At 49.2% G+C, this 25,241-nt stretch overlaps 1 protein-coding gene across 1 annotated transcript in view; it reads right to left on the reverse strand.

Annotated features, from left to right (window-relative positions):
* Nucleotides 1-1,472: 1,472 nt before the first annotated feature.
* The window catches only part of LOC309548277 (large ribosomal subunit protein mL48-like), a gene marked incomplete at its 3' end in the record, with an annotated part of 34,242 nt that continues 10,473 nt past the window's right edge, over nucleotides 1,473-25,241 (reverse strand). The window contains exons 4-5 of the mRNA XM_082248223.1: nucleotides 13,074-13,237; nucleotides 1,473-1,719 (exon numbers count right to left, since the gene is read on the reverse strand). Of these exons, the coding sequence (XP_082104349.1) occupies nucleotides 1,473-1,719; nucleotides 13,074-13,237 (411 nt within the window). The remainder of the gene's footprint in view (nucleotides 1,720-13,073; nucleotides 13,238-25,241) is intronic.

The raw sequence follows: 25,241 nt of genomic DNA on the forward strand, positions 1-25,241 counted from the left end.
CCTGAGATGTCCGGCTCCCCGGGCTCCTCGATGGACCGGAACATGGCTGATATGGCAGACTCACTGTTCAGCCAGCCTAGCCCCACGGGAGCTAATCTGCGCCCCCCCCCCCAGGCCCCCTATTCGGGTATTATTGGCAAGATTTTCCACTATGCTCCAGCAGGAACTAAACAAAGCGTGCTCCATCATTACAACTGATATAAAACAGGATCTTCAGAGTTTTGGGGCAAGACTTGACACTATTGAAAACAAGGTGGATGGCTCTCTGCTCAAGGTCAACCAGAATACTAAATTAGTGACTGAGCTTCATGAACGGTTGGAGGAGGCCTATTCCAAAATTGAGGATCTGGAAAACAGATCGCGCCGTTATAATGTGCGCATAAGGGGTCTTCCTGAGACGCATCAGGACCTGGAAGCAGCAGTCCAGGACCTTATGAGAGACTTGATTCCGGACATTTCTCCACATCAATTGGAAGTAGACAGGGTGCATAGGGCCCTGACTGCGCCGCGGCCAGATGGTCTTACCCGTGACATCATTTTAAAGCCGCACTACTATAAAATTAAGGAGAAGATGATGTCGGCAGCCAGGAACTGCCAGGACCTCACTCTGCTTGGCTCCCCAATACAGCTGTTCACGGACCTGGCCCCTTCCACAGTGCAGAAGCGCCGCACTCTTAAGCCTTTGCTTCAACGATTGATGGACAATCATATCAAGTATCGTTGGTCCTTCCCCTTTCGGCTGTCATTTACTTTCAACGGCAAGAACCACTCATTCACCAATTTTTATGCCGGAGAGGATTTGCTTCTGAAATTGGGCATCTTATCCAGAGAACCGCATTCTCCACAGCCACCGCCAGCCGCCCAACCAGATCGCCCGATATCCCCAGTGTGGTCACATCGTGGCGCCCCCTCCGCTAAGCAGTATGGGCGCAAGAATGGTCGCAAGACCTGAAGTGTAGCCAAGATTACTTTTGCTTGTCCAAGCTTTTTCTATTTTGCCTGACTTATGTTCATTGTAATGTTGATTCCCGTCCCTGTCAATCCTGGCCGGCGCCACCTTTGCGGTGACAGTTGGGTAAGGGTGGGAAAGGTTCTATTGCTGATGGTTCCCATGTTGCTTGTTTCATTAGTTCCACTTCCTTTTGCAGTTGGAGGACCGGTCGCAGGCCCTGCCTACCAGGGTTTTGGTTGCGGGGGCAACTGGGCCTCCTGGTTGTAACACATATCTCAGGGACTCGGGTGGTCCTGGGGGGTGAGCCCCTCCTGACTCCCTGCCTTTAAGTGTTTCTCGGATTGTTGACCGGGATGTTAGCGTGTGCTACTCCTGTGAACTTGCCCTCCTCTTGTGATGGGGCAACCTCACGACACATGCCCCAGGTTTGGGAACTGGGGGAACACAATTCCCAAGCACTTTCTATTGTATATTGCATTAGTGCCTTTTCGGTATGGGGGGTAAATCCTCCTGCCTTCTCCTATTCTTTCTCTAACTTTCTTTTTCCTTCTCTTGGACCCAGGCTCCGCGTGCTAGCCCCGTGCTGCTGCTCCTGGACTCCCCGGATGGCGGGATGTTTAATTTTGCCATGCTGGGACTTACTACACTGCGACCAGGTAAGAGTGCTCTGCCAAACCACCATGTCATCTCCGGGTTCCTCTAGATTGACACTGATATCACATAATTTGCAGGGCTTTAATTCTCCACTTAAGTGCACCAAGGCCTTCCTGCAATACAAACGTCAGAAAGCAGACATTTTGCTGTTGCAGGAAACGCATTTCTCCAAAACTTCAGCGCCTAGATATCTCTCGGCTCATTATCCTCAATTTTATCTATCCTCGGGTCAGGACAAGAAGCGGGGAGTAGCTATCTGTTTTTCTCGTGGGGTCCAATTTACTCCGGTCACGGTGTTCGGGATAGAGAGGGTCGGTACCTCATGGTGGTGGGCCTTGTCCATGATCAGCTGGTCTCTTTTATCACTTATTATACCCATAACACAGGTCAGATAGCATTTTTTCAGGATATGATGCGCACATTGCTTCCCAAAGCACAGGGCAGGGTGATCCTAGGGGGCGATAGCAACCTCCCTCTAGAGAACACACTGGACAAGTCCGTCCTGGGCGTGCCCAGGTATAGGCATGTACCGAAGAGCGGTCCCAAATTGGTCCGACTTCTTCACAACTGGGATTAGCTGGACCTGTGGAGGGAATATAATCCGACTCAGAGAGACTACACGCATTTTTCTCATGTCCATGGTACCTACTCTCGCATAGATCACGTGTTTGCCAGCTCCGCCCTTGCCCCGTGCGTGTGCTCGGCGCGGATTCTGGCAACTTCCTGGTCCGATCATTCGCCGGTATTAGTGCAGTTTTCGGCTTTATGGTCCACTCCAGGTCCTTCTCCGTGGCGGCTTAACGCTGCTTTACTAAATGATCCTGAGGTCCTGAGGGAGATTGAACGAGATATTAAACAGTTTTTCCAGGAAAACAGGCCGGGTGATACGTCCCCAACCATTACCTGGGCGGCCCATAAAGCTACAATTTGCGGTAAATTGATCCAGATTGCGGCTAGACTGATACACTGATAAAAGCGCAGGAACAAACACTGAGTGCACTACTCCTTGAGCAACAGACACACCCACACGTAGATATTAGACACAAAATTGATGCTGCCAGGCTAGCGCTGAATTTTAATCTCACGACCCAAGAGGAGAAATACCTTCGATGGTCCCGTCATAGATATTATGCCATGGGAAATAGGCCTACCACTCTGTTAGCGAGGAAACTGGCCCCTCACCCCTTCACGGCTGCCCTACCCAGATTACGGTAATCCTACCCTGCTTACATCTGAATTCACGAGGTTCTATACTAAACTTTACCGGGCTCCAGCGACTTACAATCGGGGAATGGCCGACTCCTTTTTTTGCTGACCTGAATCTGCCGTCACTGTTACAGTCCCACGTAGATCTCATGAACGAACGGATCACAGAATCGGAGGTAATACAGGCGATTAAGGGATTACATCCCACCAAGGCCCCTGGGCCTGACGGGTTTTCCGGGGCATATTATCGCAAGTTTCAGGAAGTCCTATCCCCGCATCTATGCGTTTTTTTTTTAATGCCCTATGCGACGGAGAGTCCCTTCCGCCTCAGGAGAACAAGGCTTATATTCATGTCCTACCCAAGCCGGGCAAGGATCATAGTATATGCGAAAACTACCGCCCAACCTCATTGATTAACTCCGATCTGAAAATATTGGCAAAAATTATGGCCACTAGGCTTAGCTCCTTTCTGGCCCGCTATATACATCCCGACCAGGCTGGGTTTGTCCCTGGACGTCAGACCTCGGATCAGACCAGACGGGTCGTGGACATCATCACGGCTATTCAATCAGATTGGGACAGGGGGGAGCCATCGCAGGGGCATGCTCCTTTAATTAGATATCCATAAGGCTTTGGATTCCCTGTCGTGGGACTTCGACATGTTGGCCCGCTATGGCTTTGGCACTCCCTTTCTTACTTTGTTATGGGCCCTATATAGTACACCCAGGGCTGTGCTTAGGTTGAGGGGTTATTCTTCGGACTCTATCCCTATTTGCAGAGGCACTCGTCAGGGCTGCCCCTTGTCCCCTCTCCTTTTTGTTTTAGCACTAGAACCATTGGCCATCAAAATTTGAGCTTCACAGGACGTTCGGGGGGTCGTATGCGGGGGCGTCGAGCACAAGTGCGTCCTTTTTGCGGACGATCTTTTAGCCATTGTCTCTTCCCCTATCACGACCTTACGCAACTTGTTTGCGTTGCTGGATACTTTCACACATATCTCGGGGTTGCATACTAATCAAGCGAAATCCCAGGCACTAAACATTTCCCTGGATGGTCGCACAGTGGAGACACTGAGGCATTCCTTCAAATTTGAATGGCTTACGGACGCAGCTTAGGCACAAACTGAACTGGATCATGGTGAACGAGCGTTTATCAGCTAAATTGGAGGATAGAATGCGCAGGTTTGACAAGGTATGGGAATCGTGGATTAACTACCTCACGGGGGGTGCCTGAGGGATTCGGGTGGGTCTGGGGGCGGGTGCGGGGTTGGGTCCGATTCCACTTCTTCCTTCTTCTCTTATCTTTTCTTCCTTTCCTCTCTAGACTTTCTTTTCCATTTCTCTCTCTATACTGTTTCTTACCACTGCTTACATTAGGTTTTCAGTGGTAACGTCACACAGCATCTTTGTTACTTCTGTTCCCGGCTTCAGGCTAGGGCAGAAGTCTGCAGGGTCAATATTTTGCAACTAGCCCTGGGGTTTGCATAGAGAGGTGCCAAATATCTGGGTTAGCAGTACCTATCTATCCATAGGAACGGTCTTTCATGGTACCTTATGGTTATTGATTTTCTGTTACTTAGGCTATAGACCTTAACTTTGTTACTGTGTTGGCCTCCTAGGGGCGTGTTGGCTGTTGTTTGATACTGATGTACCACTGCTCGCTGTTATTTTGAACTGATTTCAATGTGCATTTTGTAAAATTTTTAATAAAAATCATTGAAAACAAGACACGGGGCCACTCACTAAAACTAGAGGAAAGGCGGATTAACCTTAAAATAAGCAGGGGGTTCTTCACTGTCAGAGCAGTAAGGATGTGGAATTCTCTTCCACAAGCAGTCGTATCAGCAGGGAGCATCGATAGTTTAAAAAAACTATTAGATGGGCACCTTAAAGACCACAACATACAGGGGTATACAATGTACAACATACAGGGGTATACAATGTACAACATACAGGGGTATACAATGTACAACATACAGGGGTATACAATGTACAACATACAGGGGTATACAATGTATAACATACAGGGGTATACAATGTACGGTTAACAGCAAACACACACACACACACATCATAGGTTGAACTGACGTCTGACTGACGTCTTTTTTCAACCTCACAAACTATGTAACTATGGATTACTGCGAAAGATTTGCTGGCTCCACCTGACTTCTCCCATCATCCAGTGCACAGCAGGATGGAAAAGATGATGAATGGATGTGTGACCATCCATTCATAGAAAACCAGAGTGTAGCTTTGCTTTAAAACTGAACTCCAGGCAGAATTTTTATCTCATATGGTTATTTCCTACCTTTAAAGTATAACTAAAGGCTTTTATTTTTTTTTTTAGTTTTGGGTAGAGTGGAGAGGGGTTAGAACCTCTGTCAGTTTTTACTGCTGTCTGAGTTCCCATTAAGGAGATTCACCCTCTCTGTATGTCCTGTTTACTATTATCACTGAAAGTAAAAGAAAATCCCAAATTTTGGGTTGTCCCCATAACGGAAATAGAAGGGATGTCTTCCAATGGAGAGACAATAATTCTGGTGACCTGGGTGTCCCTAATGAATGCCCTTAATTTGCATGAAATTCCTCTCACTTCCTGTTTGGCTATGGGAAAGGAAGTGAAGGGAAATCTTCACAATGGGACACAGATGGTGATAAAAAAAAAAGAAATTTGACAGGGGTTATAACCCTCCCTTACTCTATCCAAAATGAAAAAAAAAAAAAACATTTTACCTATAGTTCTACTTCAAACAATATGTTTTTAATTTTTTAATTCAGCCATCCACCCACTGATAAAACCCAACCTGAATTCTGAAGAATAAAGTACCGATTTGTATGCCGACGTACCGATCGTCGGCATACAAACGTCGGCGGACGAAAGATCTGCCGATTGTATGCTTGTTAGTATGGTGCCTCCGACAGCTGTCTGCGCACATTCTGTGGACAAGAGTCTTTCTTGCAAGCATTTAAATTTTTGTATGCCGACACCAGAACGGACGATTGTTCGCCAGTCAGTACAGAATTCTGCCGACAGACCGCAGATTTGCAAGACTGGGCATGCTCAGAAAAGAAAAAACACAGGGAAAGTTAACCATTACATGACATCACTTCTGCAGTCGGCTGTAGTCGGCGGACAAAATTCTTGGGCAGTCTTTGCACTTTTCAACAGACACCGACATCCCGGGGAGAAAAGACGAACGTTTGTATGCCGACGATCGGTACGTGTGTACGGGGCTTAAGGGGTCATTTTGTGGCCGTTATGCCTGCAACTTCCCCTGCCCACTGGTCTTGTAGGATCCTCTGTGTATTGCCCTGTACAGTAAGCTGCAATGTGATTTAGTCACTGCTTGCTGTAGTGCGAGGGCCGGGGCAGCTCAGACTCCTGGCTTGACCAACCACTGGCATAGCAATGTTTGATTGACAGGCCAGGAGACTCCTGGTCTGTCCCAAATACCACTACCTCACACTTTGACTGACAGGCCTGGACTTATCTGCACTACAGATGAGCCAACAACCTGCCCCCAATATAACCCTCATTCTCACCCTTTATTAGTTTCAATTCCTATTGCATGATAGGAATTGTAGTTTGTTATTGCAGACAGGATGTGACCTCACTTCCTGTCTTCCAGAGACAGGAAGTGAGCCCAATGCTGCACTAATACTGCCCCCCCCAAATGACCGGGTATAGTTGCAGATTCTAAATCAAAGAGATGACACCACAGACGTCATTCAACCAAAATAAATGACACAGAAACTAGGTTGCTTTTAAAAAAACAAACACGTTGAACCGCCCACCGCAGTTTTACTGCGGCAGGCAGCCCCTCCTGCGCAAACCATCACGCGCCTGCAGCTCTTCCGCCCCCACTCAGCAGCGGGGACTCCGATGCACGAGGCAGGCGGCTCCGATTGCCACCTGCCACCCGCAATCCCTCCCCGCTGAGAGAGAAGAACCGTCAGCTGTTGTAAACACAACTGACCGTTATTCTCTCTGGAATGATCACAGCGTGCCTGTGATCCTTCTATGTAAGATCACAGGTCTCTGATCATTTCACAAGCCATGCCCCCATACAGTTAGAATCACTCCCCTAGGCTCACATTGAACCCCTTGATCACCCACAGGGTTAACCCCTTCCCTGCCAGTGTCATCATTATAGTAACAGTGCATATTTTTAGCACTGATTACTGTAGTAATGTCACTGGTCCCCCCAAAAGTGTCAAAAATGTCAGTTAGGGGTCCGATCTGTCCGCCGCAATGTCGCAGTCCCGCTAAAAATCGCAGATTGCCGCCATTACTAGTACAAAAAAAAAAAACAATAAGAAAATGACATAAATCTTTCACGTAGTTAGTAGACACGATAACTTTTGCGCAAACCAATCAAAATACGCTTATTGCAAATTTTTTTACCAAAAATATGTAGCAGAAAACAATTTTTTTTTTGGGAATGTTATATAGCAGAAAGGGAAAATTATTGTTTTTTTTCAGAATTGTCGCTATTTTTTTGTTTATAGCGCAAAAAATAAAAATCGTACAGGTGATCAAATATCATAAAAAGAAAGCTCTGTTTGTGGGGAAAAAAAGAACATCAGTTTTATTTGGGTACAGCGTCGCACGACCGCGCAATTGTCCATTAAAGTAACGCAGTGCCGAATCGCAAAATATGGCCTGGTCATTAAGGGGGCAAATCCTTCTGGTCCAGAAGTGGTTAAAAAAAAAAAAAAAAACGTTTGCAATGTACAAAGCCGATTCCAAAAAAGTTGGGACACTGTACAAATTGTGAGTAAAAAAGGAATGGACTAATTTACAAATCTCATAAACTTCGATTTTATTCACAATATAATATAGATAACATATCAAATGTTGAAAGTGAAACATTTTGAAATGTCATGCCAAATATTGGCTCATTTTGGATTTCATGAGAGCTACACATTCCAAAAAAGTTGGGACAGGTAGCAATAAGAGGCCGGAAAAGGTAAATGTACACATAAGGAACAGCTGGAGGACCAATTTTTAACTTATTAGGTCAATTGGCAACATGATTGGGTATAAAAAGAGCCTCTCAGAGTGGCAGTGTCCCTCAGAAGTCAAGATGGGCAGAGGATCACCAATTCCCCCAATGCCGAGGCAAAAAATAGTGGAGCAATATCAGAAAGGAGTTTCTCAGAAAAATTAAGTTATCATCATCTACAGTACATAATATCATCCAAAGATTCAGAGAATTTGGAACAATCTCTGTGGGTAAGGGTCAAGGCTGGAAAACCATACTGGATGGCGGTGATTTTCGGGCCCTTAGACGGCACTGTATCACATACAGGAATGCTACTGTAATGGAAATCACAATATGGTCTCAGGAATACTTCCAGAAAACATTGTCGGTGAACACAATCCACCGTGCCATTCACCGTCGCCAGCTAAAACGCTATAGGACAAAAAAGAAGCCATATCTAAACATGATCCAGAAGCGCAGGCGTTTTCTCTGGGCCAAGGCTCATTTACAATGGACTGTGGCGAAGTGGAAAACTGTTCTGTGGTCAGACGAATCAAAATTTGAAGTTCTTTTTGGAAAACTGGGACGCCATGTCATCCGGACTAAAGACGACAAGGACAACCCAAGTTGTTATCAGCTCTCAGTTCAGAAGCCTGCATCTCTGATGGTATGGGGTGGCATGAGTGCGTGTGGCATGGGCAACTTACACATCTGGAAAGGCACCATCAATGCTGAAAGGTATATCCAAGTTCTAGAACAACATATGCTCCCATCCAGACGTTGTCTCTTTCAGGGAAGACCTTGCATTTTCCAACATGACAATGGCAGACCACATACTGCATCAATTACAACATCATGGCTGCGTAGAAGAAGGATCTGTGTACTGAAATGGCCAGCCTGCAGTCCAGATCTTTCACCCATAGAAAACATTTGGCGCATCATAAAGAGGAAGATGCGACAAAGAAGATCTAAGACAGTTGAGCAACTAGAAGCCTGTATTAGACAAGAATGGGACAACATTCCTATTCCTAAACTTGACCAACTTGTCTCCTCAGCCCCCAGACGTTGGCAGACTGTTATAAAAAGAAGAGGGGAGGCCACACAGTGGTAAACATGGCCTTGTCCCAACTTTTTTTGAGATGTGTTGATGCCATGAAGTTTAAAATCAACTTATTTTTCCCTTAAAATTATACATTTTCTCAGTTTAAACATTTGATATGTCATCTATGTTGTATTCTGAATAAAATATTGAAATTTGAAACTTCCACATCATTGCATTCTGTTTTTATTCACAATTTGTACAGTGTCCCAACTTTTTTGGAATCGGGTTTGTACATAGGGACAGAAAGTATGGGTAAAAATAAAAAACCAGACTGGAGTTCAGCTTTAAATTCTAAGTGTTATGACGAGGTGTTGTGGGTCGCATTCTAGTTAAACAGATCAATTTCTTTCAAGTTATTCACTTTTATTTTTAAATATTACAAGTATTGTATAAAATAAAAAAAATGACTGTCATCCATAACCTTCATCCCATCCTGTACCAGCTCTGACCAGTGCCCAACATCACACACACTGGTACTAGCCTGGACCAATTTCTCCATTTCCCAGCTGCTCGGCAGATTTTCAGTTGCCCGGTGTATCCAGAGAGGTTCATTGGTGGTTCTCGGATTCTCCAGTCATCTCCATTAGTAGGGTCTCAATTAATGGCAGCTTTCATCTTTTCCACATCTGGCCGAACTTTGAATCTTTTCAGGTAATCTGCCTCTGTATGCTGCGGAGATACAATAAAATAACATCTGAGATGTACAGAAAAGGAAGGTAAAGAAGTTCTGTTAAAAGGGGTTTTCCATTTTAAAGAGACTGTCACTTTGTCTATTCAAGGTAAAGTGACCACCAAGGTCTCTTGTAAGAACTAGGCCTCCCCCCATTTATCAAAGGTTAAATCCTCCTTCCCCAGCAGGTGACTGCTTTTGAAGCCTGCAATTGGCCGGTCAGGCCCGAGCACTGCACCTTGGCAGGAGTTCACAACTTGCTTAAACCCCTGAAGCACCAATTATTCACCAAGTGGCTTTAGCAGTGGGAGGAGGTTTGGTTTCTTCAAGAGAACCTGTCACAGCGTTCCTTTCTAAGAAAAGTTCATCATTGTGGAATAGACTCCCTCCAGAGGTGGTTCTGGCCAGCTCAGTAGATTGCTTTAAAAAAAAAAAGGCCTGGATTATTTCCTGGGTGTACATAATATAAATGGGTACTAATATTTATAGGTAAAGTTGATCCAGGGAATATCCGATTGCCTCTCGGGGGGTCAGGAAGGAATTTTTTTCCCCTGCTGTAGCAAATTGGATCATGCTTTGCTGGGGGGTTTTCGCCTTCCTCTGGATCAACTGCGGGTATAGGATTGTGTATATGGGATCGTAGGATTTAATTTTTATTGGTTGAACTAGATGGACTTGTGTCTTTTTTCATCCTAACTGTGACTGTATCTGCATGATATCCCCATCTCCTCCCATGATGTGCAAAAATGCACAGCATACTAAGACATTGGTCGGTCACTGATGTTAATCCCGTGCACAGGACATAAATCATTCTCATGCCCGGCTCTACTCATTGTACACGGAGCTGGTATGTCGAAAGTTCCAAAAAAAAAATCTTCAGCCATATAACTTTTCCTGTTAATGTTTTATACTTTAAAATTTAGATCCACTTTACAGGGAACTCCAATACCAATTGCAGTCACATTTCCCAATGGGAAGACTACCCATTCTGTAGCCCAACTGGCCCTAGGCAGAATTCACACTGGTGTGGTTACCGGTGTTTTCATACACTGTAAAATGCCAGTCACAACAATTGTTTTCAATGCATCTTTTTCACACTGAAATGCAGCATGGAGCTGTGCTGCAGTGATCTGTGATAAAATGCAGATATGCTGAATCTTATTACAGTGCATTGGACAGGATTGTGTGCCACTGTACAGCAGTGCAGCGAATCGCGCTGCTGTCCAGCAATATAAACAAAGTGTCACTTTTGTACACTTACAGTAGATATAAAATCTGTTAAAAAAAAAGAAACTTGTGTGATGCCCTGAATTGTTCACCACACCGCACCCTACTGCCAACTCACTGCAACAGGAATGGACAGCTGCTGGACAGGTAAACTGCTAGGATTTAACTGTGCGGCAGCTGTCCGATTTAGTGTGAGTGGGCCCTTACTCAGCTGAAAGCCAACCAGAAATATTGTATTGGTGGGGGAAGGGGGAAGAGACACAGTCCTGGAAACCAGTGAGTGAGTCTGGGGTGGACTTATGGCTGCACAACAAAAACAGGCAGTCACACAAGCAATAGCCACAAAGAAGCGCTGAATGGACCCACCAGATGGGGAGTGATGGCAGCAACAAATGTCATAAATGGTAGAAGACACTGTGTAATTGAAAAATAATTAAAGGAGTTTATTGGGGATAAATCCATAAATATGCATCCATGATATAAGGCAGTGGTAAGCCCTGTGCAAGTACCCCAGACCTGTGTTATGAAACCCAAATGGGTAAAAGGACTCACAGGATGGTTCCCATCTGACAAGCTGCTGGAATAGACAAGACCAGCCAGGACGGTACAGTAGTGCAGGAGACCGTGTCGTGTTCCAAGCCGTAGAGTGGTGGTGAAGGAGGGTCCCGGCGGGTCACGGAGAAGATCCCGTGTTGCCAGGTGGATGAAAGGCAGGAGAGGTACAGATCGGTGGGGTCGCCGGAGAAACCGAGAGAGCCCCGCTCGCGGCGGGTGCACAACGGGAAAGCAACCTGGACATGACATCAGACCCTCAGGGAGTAGCCGTCTAAAGTAAGGCTTGAGCCGCCGGTGGTAGGAGACTGGATCTGCTGGTGGAAGGCGGATGAGAAGGGGAGGCAGGGTTGTCCTGAAAACGCGTTTCGGGCGTAGCCCTTTCTTAAGTCACCTGCCTCCCTTTCTCATCTGCGTTCCACCAGCGGATCCAGCCGCCTACCACCGGCGGCTCAAGCCTTGCTTTGTCGGCTTTTACCTGAGGGTCTGATGTCACGTCCAAGTTGCTTTTGTGTTGTGCATCCGCCGCAAGCGGGCTCTCTCTGTTTCTCCGGCGACACCACCCGTCTGTACCTCTCCTGCCTTTCTTCCACCTGGCACCACGGGATCTTCCCTGTTTTTCTCTGTGACCCTCATTCACCACCACTCTATGGCTTGAAAACACAACATGGCCGCCTGCACTACTGCACCGTCCTGGCTGGTCTTATCTATTCAGCAGCTTGTCAGATGGGAACCATCCTGTGAGACTTTTACCCATTTGGGTTTCATAACACAGGTCTGGGGTACTTGCACAGGGCTTACCACTGCCTTATATCATGCATGCATATTTATGGATTTGTCCCCAATAAACTCCTTAATGCTTTTTCAATTACATGGTGTCTTCTACCATCTATGACATTTGTTGCTGCCATCATTCCCCATCTGGTGGGTCCATTCAGCGCTTCTTTGTGGCTATTGCTTGTGTGACTGTATACTTTGAGCTCCCATCCTGGGAGCCCCATGTGTTTTATCCTTTCATCATAGAGGGGGCGCCGGTTTCGTTACTCAAGTGGCAGACACTTTTTTTGCTTTTACAACTAAAACAGATCCTCAACTACAAGGTCAGAGGTCAACTACACCAACAGGGCTGCTGATAAGGCAGTACAGCCAGCCCCGGGCCTCATCAGTTCAAAAGAGGGGCCCAGGCACCAGCCAAGCAGGAGGGCCAGCAGTCGTGCCTTATTGCTGACACTTGTGACTACTTTATTTTTCTTCCTCTGGCTGCACTGCAGGGGTATCGGTTCCAGTATCTGCACCCCCTTGTCTTTTATGATGTCAGAATTACGTTTGTATCTTACTTAGATTTCCATAATCACCAATGTAATTCTGACATCCATAAAGAGATGATGAGCACGGATATCTAAATAAGATACAAAAGTAATTCGGACACCTATACAGAGATGTTATCATGGATATCTAAATAAGATAAAAAAGTAATTCGGACACCTATACAGAGATGTTATCATGGATATCTAAATAAAATACAAAGTGGATCTGACACCCGTACAGAGTTGGGATCATGAATATCTATAAAAGTCTCAAATTTGAACCCAACACGTGTACAGAGATGGTGAAAATGAATATCTATAAGTGTTACACAGTTTGGATCCCCACACATGTATAGAGATGGTGGATACCTATGTAATTTCTCTCTATGTGAGCTTTCAGTGGTGACAGAGTGACTCACCTCTCCTCCACAGTGACGGACATCTGGTTAAATAATTTATGAATATACCGCGCAAATCTTTCTACGTAGAGCATGTTGTGCCCGGTCACCTGGAAGTTCAGGGTGCCGTATTCATGGTCTGTGCCTTGTTTAATCTCCTTCTGCAGTTTACTTTTTCTTTTATCCTGATGTGAAAAATGTTACAATTAAAATGTATGTTTGAACAAGACAAAAAATTCCGTACATCTGTGCACTGCAAGCACATTTCCTGTGTTTTATCCCTTAAAAATGCTGCAAGTACAGAAAAATACCCAATGGTGTGCTAGAAACCCAGTCAGCTTCTATCTTCCTGTAGTAAGCTGACAACACTGCCCTTGCTGCATTGACGTTATTATCCATTCAATGATTGAATTCAATGAATGGCAGAAAACATTAAGGCTACATTTACACCAGCGATTAAGGCCTGTGTGAATTGTAGCAGTAGTTCCTGCTGCAGCTCTCTAGGTGCAGCCGCTGCGCTGTTCACTGTAACAACAGGTCGCTGGTGGCCTTAGCTATTCGCGGCTCTGCACAGCCAGCTCTGCACACTTTGCGCTCGACCATCAGCGATCACTGTAGGTAAATGCTGGCTGTGCAGAGAGCTGTGAATAGCTAGGGCCGCCAGCAACCTGTCATAGTGAACGGGGCCGGCAACCCCACCGGTGTGAACGTAGCCTAAAAGCCTACTTATGTCTGAAAGGCCACCTGGACTAGGCAAGACTTACCTGAAAAATAAATAAATACATGCAGATATTTTTGCAGGAAAAAAAATGTGCATTTATTATTTTTTTGTTTTACAAATCACACAGATCATGCTGAGCCCCCATGATTGAAAGAAATGAAGTCCAATGAATAAAAGGGGTGGACCAGAGACAATCAAGCTAGGATGGAAAGGGCTAGATAATGCTGGACATCCTCCTGATAGGAAATGAGAAGGGATCTGTCTGACTTGCTGCAGCTTCTAATGCACATTGTGAGAAGCTTGCATTGTGCAGTGAAATCAGAGCAAGCTATTTCAGTATAGGAGGCTTTACAACTGTGCAAAATTGAAGGGAAAGCTGGAGTTTAGTTTTAAAACCCTGATAAAGTCTGAAAGGCCCCCCTGAATAACGGAATTTTTGTAAAATCTTACCTGTAAAATTCCTTTCTCTGAGTCCTCCGACAGTCACCGCCACTTCATAATCTTCACTAATGGGGGTTATTGACCTTTGCTCTGCAGGAGTAGCTAGGCAACAAGATTTGTTAATATCAAAGCTTTTAGCATATCACACCCCTAGGGGGTGGTCCCCTCATTCAATACCTCCCTGCTTCCTGCATTCTCAACTCAGTTTCAGTAGCATAGCAGTAGAGTACATAAACAAACCCCAAAAGAGGGGCGGGGGCGGCGACTGTCGGAGGACTCAGAGAAAGGAATTTTACAGGTAAGATTTTATAAAAATTCAGTTTTCTCTTACGTCCTCCGACAGTCGCCGCCACTTCATAATCTTCACTAATGGGGACGTCCCAGAGCAGTGTAGACATGAGGGGTGGGAAAAAACGCAGCCGCGCCTAAAGCAACGCAGTACCCACATCAGAGAAAGAAACCTTACCAAGGTAAGAGAACCAACCTGGCAACAGGAAAACGTGCTCAACAGGAGCAACAACCCAGGAAAAAACAAGTAACCCAGGGGTGAGACACCCCAACGGCCAAGGGCCCAAAAAAAACAAGGGTCCCTAATGCACTGCCGCACTAAGAACTTTACGGCCAAAGGAAGCATCAGCCGATGCCTGAACATCCACTTTGTAAAATTTCGAGAAGGTGTGAACGGACGACCAAGTCGCCGCCTTACACACCTGGGCCACAGAAGCCCGATGATGACAGGCCCAAGACGTACTCAGAGATCTGGTAGAGTGCGCCTTCACAGGGAAGGGAGGAACCTTCCCCCGCAAAGCATAGGCCTGTTCAATGGTCTGTCTGATCAATTTGGCGATGGTTGCCGCCGACGCCGCCATGCCCTTCCGAGGTCCCTCAGGAAGGACGCATAGGGAATCCGACTTGCGAAAGGATTTAGTCGATGACAGATAAACCCTGATCGCCCGAACAACATCCAAGGAATGCAAGGCAACTTCCTTTGGATGCTTAGGCTTCGCGCAAAGCGAAGGCAAGACAATGTCCTCATTAAGGTGAAACTCCGAGATCCTTTTCGGAAGAAAGGAAGGGTTAGGTCGAAGGACCACCTTATCCAAGTGAATCACCAAGTAGGGAGAGCTGCAGGACAAAGCCGCCAGCTCCGACACCCTGCGAGCCGAAGTGATCGCTACCAAAAAAGCAACCTTCTTGGACAATAGAGCCAAAGAGATCTCCCTGATCTTTTCAAAAGGAGCCTGTTGCAACACAGACAGAACAAGGTTCAAGTCCCATGGAGGTAAAGGTTCCCTCCTAGGAGGGATCAAATGTCGCACCCCCTGAACAAAGGTGCGGATCAACGAATTAGACGCCACCGGGCGTTGGAAAAGAATGGCCAGCGCAGAAATCTGACCCTTAATCGTGGCCAGCGCCAAACGCTGGTCCACTCCAGTTTGGAGGAAAGCCAACACTCTCGACACCGAGTATGAGCGAGGGGAATACCCCCTGGACTCACACCAGGCAAAGTACGCTTTCCAAGTACGGTAGTAAATTTTACCGGAAGAGGCTTTTCTAGCCTTAATCAAGGTGGGAATGACCTCAGGGGAGAGACCCCTATCCTTCAGGACCTGGCTTTCAACAGCCAGGCCGTTAAAGCCAGCGACTGTAAAGCAGGATGGAATATCGGCCCTTGAGACAGAAGGTCTCCTCAAAGCGGCAGACGCCACGGAGCATCGACTGCCAGATTCACAATGTCTGCGTACCAAGACCGGCGAGGCCAGTCCGGCGCCACCAGAATCACCGTATGTGGTTCCGAAGTCAGCCTGCGAAGGGACCTGGACAACAGTTGAATCGGGGGAAAGGCATACATCAGACGATACTGATGCCAGGGCGCCACTAACGCGTCCGAGGCGTCCGCCTGCGGATCGCGCGTCCTCGCCACGAACCTTTCCACCTTGTTGTTCAGACGAGACGCGAACAGGTCCACATCTGGAAGACCCCACTTCGCGCACAACATCTGGAAGACATCTGGGTGAAGAGACCATTCTCCCTGGTCCAGGGTCTGGCGACTCAGATAATCCGCCTGCCAGTTCTCCACCCCCGGAATGTGAACTGCCGTTATCGCCGGGACGTGTGTCTCGGCCCAAGACAGAATGTCGGCTACTTCCCGAGCCGCTCGGGCACTCCTGGTGCCCCCTTGGTGGTTGATGTAGGCCACCGCGGTGGCAATGTCCGTCTGAACCCGAACTGGACGGCCCCGAAGCCGGTCCGTCCATCTCAGAAGGCAAAGCTTTATCGCCCTCAATTCCAGAATGTTGATCGGAAGGGAGGACTCCTCCCCCGACCAAGTTCCCTGGGCGGACAGAACGCCCAGAACACCACCCCAGCCCGACAGGCTGGCATCCGTGGTGAGCACCGTCCACGACAATGGACGAAAAGACTTGCCCCCCGACACCGCCGGGGACTGGAGCCACCACAGAAGATCCCTTCTGGTTGCGTTGCTCAACGAGATCCGCAGATCCAGGGATTGCGGCCGCCTGTCCCACTCGGCAAGAATCTCCGCTTGGAGACCCCGCGTGTGGAACTGGGCAAAGGGGATTGCCTCGAAAGACGAGACCATTAAACTTAGACATCTCATGCATGTCCGGAGAGCCGAGTGCCTGTTGTCCCTGAGGGACCTGACCTCGTACTGAAGAGTCCGAAGCTTGTCCTCCGGCAGGAAGACCCTCGCTTGGACAGAGTCCAGAATCATTCCCCGGTAGGGAAGACGAACCGACGGGCACAACGTTGATTTTGGAAAATTTATCGTCCAACCAAACTCCTGCAGAGTCTGCATCGTGGTGGACAGGTCGTTCACCAGGCCCTGACTGGTCGCAGACCGAAGTAAGATATCGTCCAGATACCCCAAGACAGAGACGCCCTGGGCTCTCAATAAAGCCAGGACCGGCGCAAGCACCTTGGTGAAAACCCGCGGAGCCGAAGCGAGACTGAAGGGTAACGCCACGAATTGGTAATGATCCTCCGCAATGGCGAAACGAAGGTACCTCTGGTGACCCTCGAAAATGGGGATGTGCAGATACGCATCCGTCAGATCGATGGAGGCCATGAATTCCCCCGGACTCAGGGCAGCCACCATTGAGCAGGGATTCCATGCGGAACTTGCGAACCCGCACAAAGCGGTTCAGAGCTTTCAAGTCCAGAATCGGACGCACTTTGCCCTCCTTTCTGGGCACAGTGAACAGATTGGAGTAGAACCCTGGAAATCTGTCCCGATGAGGCACCGGAACCACCACTCCCTGGGCCCGCAGATCCTGCACCGCCAGGTGCAGATCCTGCAAACGCTCCGGAGACAGCTGAAGATTTGAGGGAAAAAATCTGCTCGCCGGCCGAGAGAGAAACTCGATCTTGTAACCAGATCGAACGATTTCCTGAACCCACCTGTCCCGAATGCGGGCCAGCCAGGGTTGAAGAAAACCGAGCAAACGTCCCCCCACCCCAGAACCGGGTGAGGGCGCCCCTTCAGGCCGAATTGGAATGGGCAGCGGACCCGGACTGACCGGACTTCTGCTTACCTGCCCACGGCTTCTTCTGGGAGCCTGGGCCTTTGAAGGGCTTGCCCTTATAATGCGATTGAAAGGCACAAAAGGACCCCTGAGCGGGCCTAAACGAGGTATTCTTCTTACCGCGAACAAACTTAGTCTTGTGAGTTTGGGGCAAGAGAGTGCTCTTACCCCCGGAAATTCCCTTTATCAGAGTATCCAAAGACTCGCCAAAAAGGCGAGATCCCGCGTAGGGTAAATTAGCCAAAGTCTTGCGAGAAGATTGGTCAACCGACCAACATTTCAGCCATATCAGTCGACGGTTCAATACCGCCACACTTGAGAGGCGTGCGGCCAAAGGGACTAAATCCAAGTCCGCATCGCACAAATACAGGACACCCTGATGAATTTGATCCACCATAGCCAATGTGGTCGGCGGGGCAGAGTCAGCCACCAGGGTGCGCCTGAGCACATGCGTCCAGTCCGCAATAGCCTGGGCTGCCATAATGGAAGCAAAAATAGGTTTCAGCATAGAACCAGCAACCGTATAAGCATGACGGGCCAGAGACTCCAATCTCCTGTCCGTAGGGTCCCGGAACACCGGGGTATCCTCAGCAGGGATCGCAGTAGATTTATTCAAAACCGCCACCGCGTGATCCACCTGAGGCGGCACACACCAGCGCTCATCAGCGGTGGGTGTAAAGGGATAACGCAGCTTGAACTTACTTGGCACAGGGGGCTTCTTTAAATTGCGCCATTGCTCATCAACAGCACGCTGAAATTCCGCAGAGCAAGGAAAAACCTGCGATGTTTTGCGTTTCCTTTGCGTCCCATAAGAGGACATCAAAGCAGGAGGACATGGTTCATCCTGCAAATGCAGCGTTTCCTTGATGGAAGCAACCAACTCATCCATGAGTGCAAGCTCTTCAGGCGAGCCAGGGGGAGAATTATCAACCCCTTCTACCTCAGCCTCCCCCTCAGACCCTCCAAGGTCCAGAGATGAGCGAGACCCTGAGAAGGGCACTCCAGCCATAGCAGCCCCATCGCCCTCTGAATCAGAGGAAATAGACAATCTGGGCCGTTTTGCGGATCGATCAGCCATTAGCATCTGCACCTGAGAAGCCAAATTTGCCACAATAGCAGCCAGATCAGCCCCCTCGGGGGATGCAGCAGTCCCTTGGCCCCCCACTATTCCTCCCACTGACCCCAACGATGGAGCGCTATTCCTCCCACTGACACCAACGACGGGGCAATATTCCTCCAACTGACACCAACGACGGGGCAATATTCCTCCCACTGACACCAACGACGGGGCAATATTCCTCCCACTGACACCAACGAAGGGGCAATATTCCTCCCACTGATACCAACGACGGGGCACTATTCCTCCCACTGACACCAACGACTGGGCACTATTCCTCCCACTGACACCAACGACTGGGCAATATTCCTCCCACTGACACCAACGATGGGGCACTATTCCTCCCACTGACACCAACGATGGGGCATTATTCTTCCCACTGAAACCAATGATGGAGCACTATTCTTCCTACTGACACCGATGGGGCATTATTTCTCCCACTGAAACCAATGATGGAGCACTATTCTTCCTAATGACACCAACGATGGGGCACTATTCCTCCCACTGACACCAACGATGGGGCACTATTCCTCCCACGCACACCAACGATGGGGCACTATTCCTTCCACTGACATGGACGAGACACTAATCCTCCCACTGACACCAACGTCCCCCCCACCAAAGTCTCCCCACCAAAGTCTGAAGGACAGTAAATTGGCCCTTTGTTTAGAAAGTTTGGAGACCCCTGCTCGGGTGCCCTGTGCTGGAAAACTTTTTAATTGCACCTCAGCATTGCTGATCCCCTGCTGCCTATTTGCAACCACGTTCTGACTACAAGCCCTCCAGCGATGGTTGCTTGGCATTTCTCAGGATGGGTTTCCCGTGAAGGACAACAGCTGACAATGCCCGTGTAATGTGTGCTGAAACTACCACTCTAGTAGTCCTCATCTGAAGTGTACTTGACAGGGTGATAAAGCAGGAGCTCAACTAGAAGACATGGAGAGAGTTTTATCACCATATAACAGGTGACAAAGGATCACCAGGGATTACTGTAATAAAAGCTGCATATTTTCGGTCCTCGGCACACCAGATCCTCTGTGCAGCTCAGCCTTCTGTCCCCTCAGGAGAGCCACCCGGGACACCTGATTCTTCTGACAGAAGGAGAGACAGCCGTACTCTCCCTCCTGGGACTCTGCTTCCTGCCAAAGACGCTGCATTATGTGCTCCCCTCAAACTTATACCCACTCCCAGAATGCTGTGCGGCAGAATCTGCCTTTATGGGGTCGATACAGGCCTGAGTGTGCCATTGGCTGGGTTTCCTCCACTGCCCGATGAGAACCCTCTCATGGAGCACAGTGGGGAGACTCCCCAGTTTCAACAGCCACACCTGGGAGACATGACAGCCCAGCTGAAAATCATGGCCCTGCTGATAAGCAGACAAGGCCCACTATACTTTACCTAGCACCTACCTTGTAGGGTGCTACACAAGTTTGACAGAAGCTGACAGGGAGAGCCACCCTTCATTCCTTTAAGTCCTGTGGATTCTCAGCATGCTTCATGTTACATCCTAAATATGGGTAAAACATGAAACATGGTACGAAAGATGGAATTAGCCATTAACGCATGTATGAAATTGACTGGAATATAACCTACCTTAGGCTTTAAGTACACACAGCAGTTTAGAAGCAGATAATCTGCTGCTTTCAGAGATGGCAAAACGCTGCTTTTGGACGCAACAACACTCTGTGCTACAGTAGCATACATAATACCGATTACCAGGGCCAGTTTGTGCACAGCCATAACTCTGCAGAAATGCAAACCCTGAATACTAGGTCGGCTGGAAGCTCTATCCACATCAGAAGAACATTTACATATGAACAGCTGAAAAAAGGGGTGTATGTGGGCGTTTCTGTGGAATGAGGACCTGGATCTTGATGAATTATGTGGAGATACCTACACCCAGGCAGCACTTGGGAGAAGAAGCAGCTCTATGGAAAGATTCAAAGAAACAAGGCGCCTCTAAGTGCAGTATAACGGAATTTTTGTAAAATCTTACCGTAAAATTCCTTTCTCTGAGTCCTCCGACAGTCGCCGCCCACTCACAAGTCTTCACCAATGGGTATTGACCTTTGCTCCGTAGGAGTAGCTAGGCAACAAGAATTGTTAATACAAAAGCTTTTAGCATAGACACACCCCTAGGGGCTGTCCCCTCAGTCAATACCTCCCTGCACCAGCATTCCCAATTCAGTTTGGTAGCATAGCAGTAAGAGTACACAAAAACCCCAAAGAGGGGCGGGGGCGGCGACTGTCAGAGGACTCAGAGAAAGGAATTTTACGGTAAGATTTTACAAAAATTCCGTTTTCTCTTACGACTTCTCCGACAGTCGCCGCCCACTCACAAGTCTTCACCAATGGGATGTCCCAAAGCAGTGTAGACATGAGGGGTGGGAGACGCAACCGTAGAAAAAGGCAATGCAGTACCCACATCAGAGACAGGAACCTTACCATAGTAAGAGAACCAACTGGGCAACAGGACAAAAACGTGCTCAACAGGAGCAACAACCCAGGAAAACAAGAAACCCAGGGGTAAAACACCCCATTAACCAAGGGCACAAAAAAACAAGGGTCCCTAGGAAACTGCCGCACTGAGAACCTTACGGCCAAAGGAGGCATCGGCCGATGCCTGAACATCCACCTTATAAAATTTTGAGAAGGTGTGAACGGACGATAAAGTCGCCGCCTTACACACCTGGGCCACAGACGCCTGATGCCGGTAAGCCCAAGACGTACTCAAAGATCTGGTAGAGTGCGCCTTCACAGGGAAGGGTGGAACCTTCCCCTTCAAAGCATAGGCTTGCTCAATGGTCTGTCTGATCCATTTGGCGATGGTCGCAGCCGACGCCGCCATGCCCTTCCGAGGTCCCTCAGGAAGGACAAAGAGGGAATCCGACTTTCGAAAGGACTTAGTGGACGACAGGTAAACCCTGATCGCCCGAACAACATCCAAGGAATGCAAGGCAATCTCCTTCGGATGCTTAGGCTTCGCGCAGAGCGAAGGCAAAACAATGTCTTCATTAAGGTGAAACTCCGAGATCCTTTTCGGAAGAAAGGATGGGTTAGGTCGCAAGACCACCTTATCCTTGTGAATCACCAAGTAGGGAGAGCTGCAGGACAAAGCCGCCAGCTCCGACACCCTGCGAGCCGAAGTGATCGCCACCAAAAGGGCAACCTTCTTGGACAACAGAGACAACGAGATCTCCCTGATCTTTTCAAAGGGAGCCTGTTGTAACACGGACAGAACCAAGTTCAAGTCCCATGGAGGCAAAGGTTCCCTCCTAGGAGGAACCAAATGTCGCACCCCCTGAACAAAGGTGCGAATCAATGAATTAGACGCCACAGGGCGTTGAAAAAGAACGGCCAGCGCAGAAATCTGACCTTTAATCGTGGCCAGCGCCAAACGCTGGTCCACTCCAGTTTGGAGGAAAGCCAACACTCTAGACACCGAGTATGAGCGAGGGGAATACCCCCTGGACTCACACCAGGCAAAGTACGCTTTCCAAGTACGGTAGTAAATTTTTCCCGAGGAGGCTTTTCTAGCCTTGATCAAAGTGGGAATGACCTCAGGGGGGAGACCCCTATCCTTCAGGACCTGGCTTTCAACAGCCAGGCCGTTAAAGCCAGCGACTGTAAAGCAGGATGGAATATCGGCCCTTGAGACAGAAGGTCTTCCCGAAGTGGCAGGCGCCACGGAGCGTCGACTGCCAGATTGACGAGGTCTGCGTACCAAGACTGGCGAGGCCAGTCCGGTGCCACCAGAATCACCGTATGCGGTTCCGAGGCCAACCTGCGAAGGAGCCTGGACAGTAGTTGAATCGAGGGAAGGGCATACATCAGACGATACTGATGCCAGGGCGCCACCAACGCGTCCGAGGCGTCCGCCCGAGGATCGCGCGTCCTTGCCACGAAGCTTTCCACCTTGTGGTTTAGACGAGACGCGAACAGGTCCACATCTGGGGAACCCCACTTCGCGCACAACATCTGGAAGACATCCGGGTGAAGGGACCATTCGCCCTGGTCCAGGGTCTGGCGACTCAGAAAATCCGCCTGCCAGTTCTCCACCCCCGGAATGTGAACTGCCGTTATCGCCGGGACGTGCGTCTCGGCCCATGACAGAATGTCGGCCACTTCCCGAGCCGCTCGGGCACTCCTGGTGCCCCCTTGATGGTTGATATAGGCCACCGCGGTGGCATTGTCCGTCTGAACCCGAACTGGACGGCCCTGAAGCCGGTCCGTCCATCGCAGAAGACAAAGTTTTATCGCCCGCAATTCCAGAATGTTGATCGGAAGGAAGGACTCCTTCTCCGACCAAGTTCCCTGGGCGGACAGAACGCCCAGAACACCACCCCAGCCCGACAGGCTGGCATCCGTGGTGATCACCGTCCAAAACAATGGACGAAAAGATTTGCCCCCCGACACTGCCGGGGACTGGAGCCACCACAGAAGACCCCTTCTGGTGCGTTGGCTCAACGAGATCCGCAGATCCAGAGATTGCGGCCGCCCATCCCACTCGGCAAGAATCTCCGCTTGGAGACCCTGCGTGTGAAACTGGGCAAAGGGGATCGCCTCGAAAGCCGAGACCATTAAACCTAGACATCTCATACATGTCCGGATGGACGAGTGCCGGATGTCCCTGAGGGACCTGACCTCGTCCTGAAGTGTCCGGAGCTTGTCTTCCGGTAGGAAGACCTTCGCTTGAACAGAGTCCAGAATCATTCCCAGGTATGGAAGACGAACCAAAGGACACAGAGTCGACTTCGGAATGTTTATGGTCCAACCAAACTCCTGCAGTGTCTGCATCGTGGTGGACAGGTCGGTCACCAGGCTCTGACTGGCATTCGACCTTATCAGGATATCGTCCAGATACCCCAAGACAGCAATGCCCTGTGCACGTAACAGGGGGCCAGAACCGGCGCCAGCACCTTGGTAAAAACCCGCGGAGCCGAAACGAGACCGAAAGGCAACGCCACAAATTGGTAGTGATGCTCCGCAATGGCGAATCGAAGGTACCTCTGGTGACCCTCGAAAATGGGGATGTGTAGGTACGCATCCTTCAGATCGATGGAGGCCATGAATTCCCCTGGACTCAGGGCAGCCACCACTCAGGGCAGCGCAGGGATCCCATGCGGAACTTGCGAACCCGCACAAAGCGGTTCAGAGCTTTCAAGTCCAGAATCGGACGCACCTTGCTCTCCTTTCTGGGCACAGTGAACAGATTGGAGTAAAACCCCCGAAATCTGTCCTGATGAGGCACCGGAACCACCACTCCTTGGGCCCACAGATCCCGCACCGCCAGGTGCAGATCCTGCAAGCGCTCTGGAGACAGCTGTAGATTTGAGGGAAAAAATCTGCCCGCCGGCCGAGAGAGAAATTCGATCTTGTAACCAGATCGAACGATTTCCTGAACCCATCTGTCCCGAATGCGGGTCAGCCAAGGTTGTGGGAAACCGCGCAGACGTCCCCCCACCCCAGAAACGGGTGAGGGCGCCCCTTCAGGCGGAAGTGGCATGGGAAGTCGAACCGGACTGGCCGGACTGCTGCTTACCTGCCCATGGCTTCTTCTGGGAGCCTTGGCCTTTGAAGGGCTTGCCCTTGGATTGCGACCGAAAGGCACGAAAGGACCCCTGAGAGGGCCTAAACGAGGGATTCCGTTTGCCACGGAAAGATTTGTGCTTGTAAGTCTGGGGTAAGAGAGTACTCTTGCCCCCCGTAACTCCTTTAATCAGAGTATCCAAAGCCTCGCCAAACAGGCGAGATCCCGCGTAGGGAAAATCCGCCAGCGTCTTGCGAGAAGATTGGTCGACCGACCAACGTTTCAGCCATATCAGACGACGGTTCAGTATCGCCATGCTGGACAGTCTGGCAGCCAAGGGAGCTAAATTCAAGTCCGCATCACACAAGTACATGACACCTTGATGGATTTGATCCACCATAGCCAACGTGGTAGGCGGAGCCGAATCTGCCACCAAGGTGCGCCGGAGCACCTTCGTCCAGTCCGCGACAGCCTGGGCCGCCATAATGGAGGCAAAAATAGGCTTCAGCATAGAACCAGCAACCATATAGGCATGACGGGCAAGAGACTCCAGTCTCCTGTCCGTGGGGTCCCGGAAAACCGAGGTATCCTCAGAAGGAACCGCAGTAGCCTTGTTCAAAATGGCCACCGAGTGATCCACCTGAGGCGCTACACACCAACGCTCGTCGGTGGAGGGTGCAAACGGATAAAGCAGTTTAAACTTATTCGGCACCGAAAACGGTTTCTTCAAATTGCGCCACTGCTCATTAACAGTATGATGAAATTCTGCAGGGCAGGGAAAAACCTGCGCTGACTTGCGGGTTCTTTGCGTCCCAAAAGAGGACACCCTCGCAGG

This window comes from Pelophylax lessonae, assembly GCF_965119305.1.
Source record: "Pelophylax lessonae genome assembly, chromosome: 2".
NCBI lineage: Eukaryota > Metazoa > Chordata > Amphibia > Anura > Ranidae > Pelophylax > Pelophylax lessonae.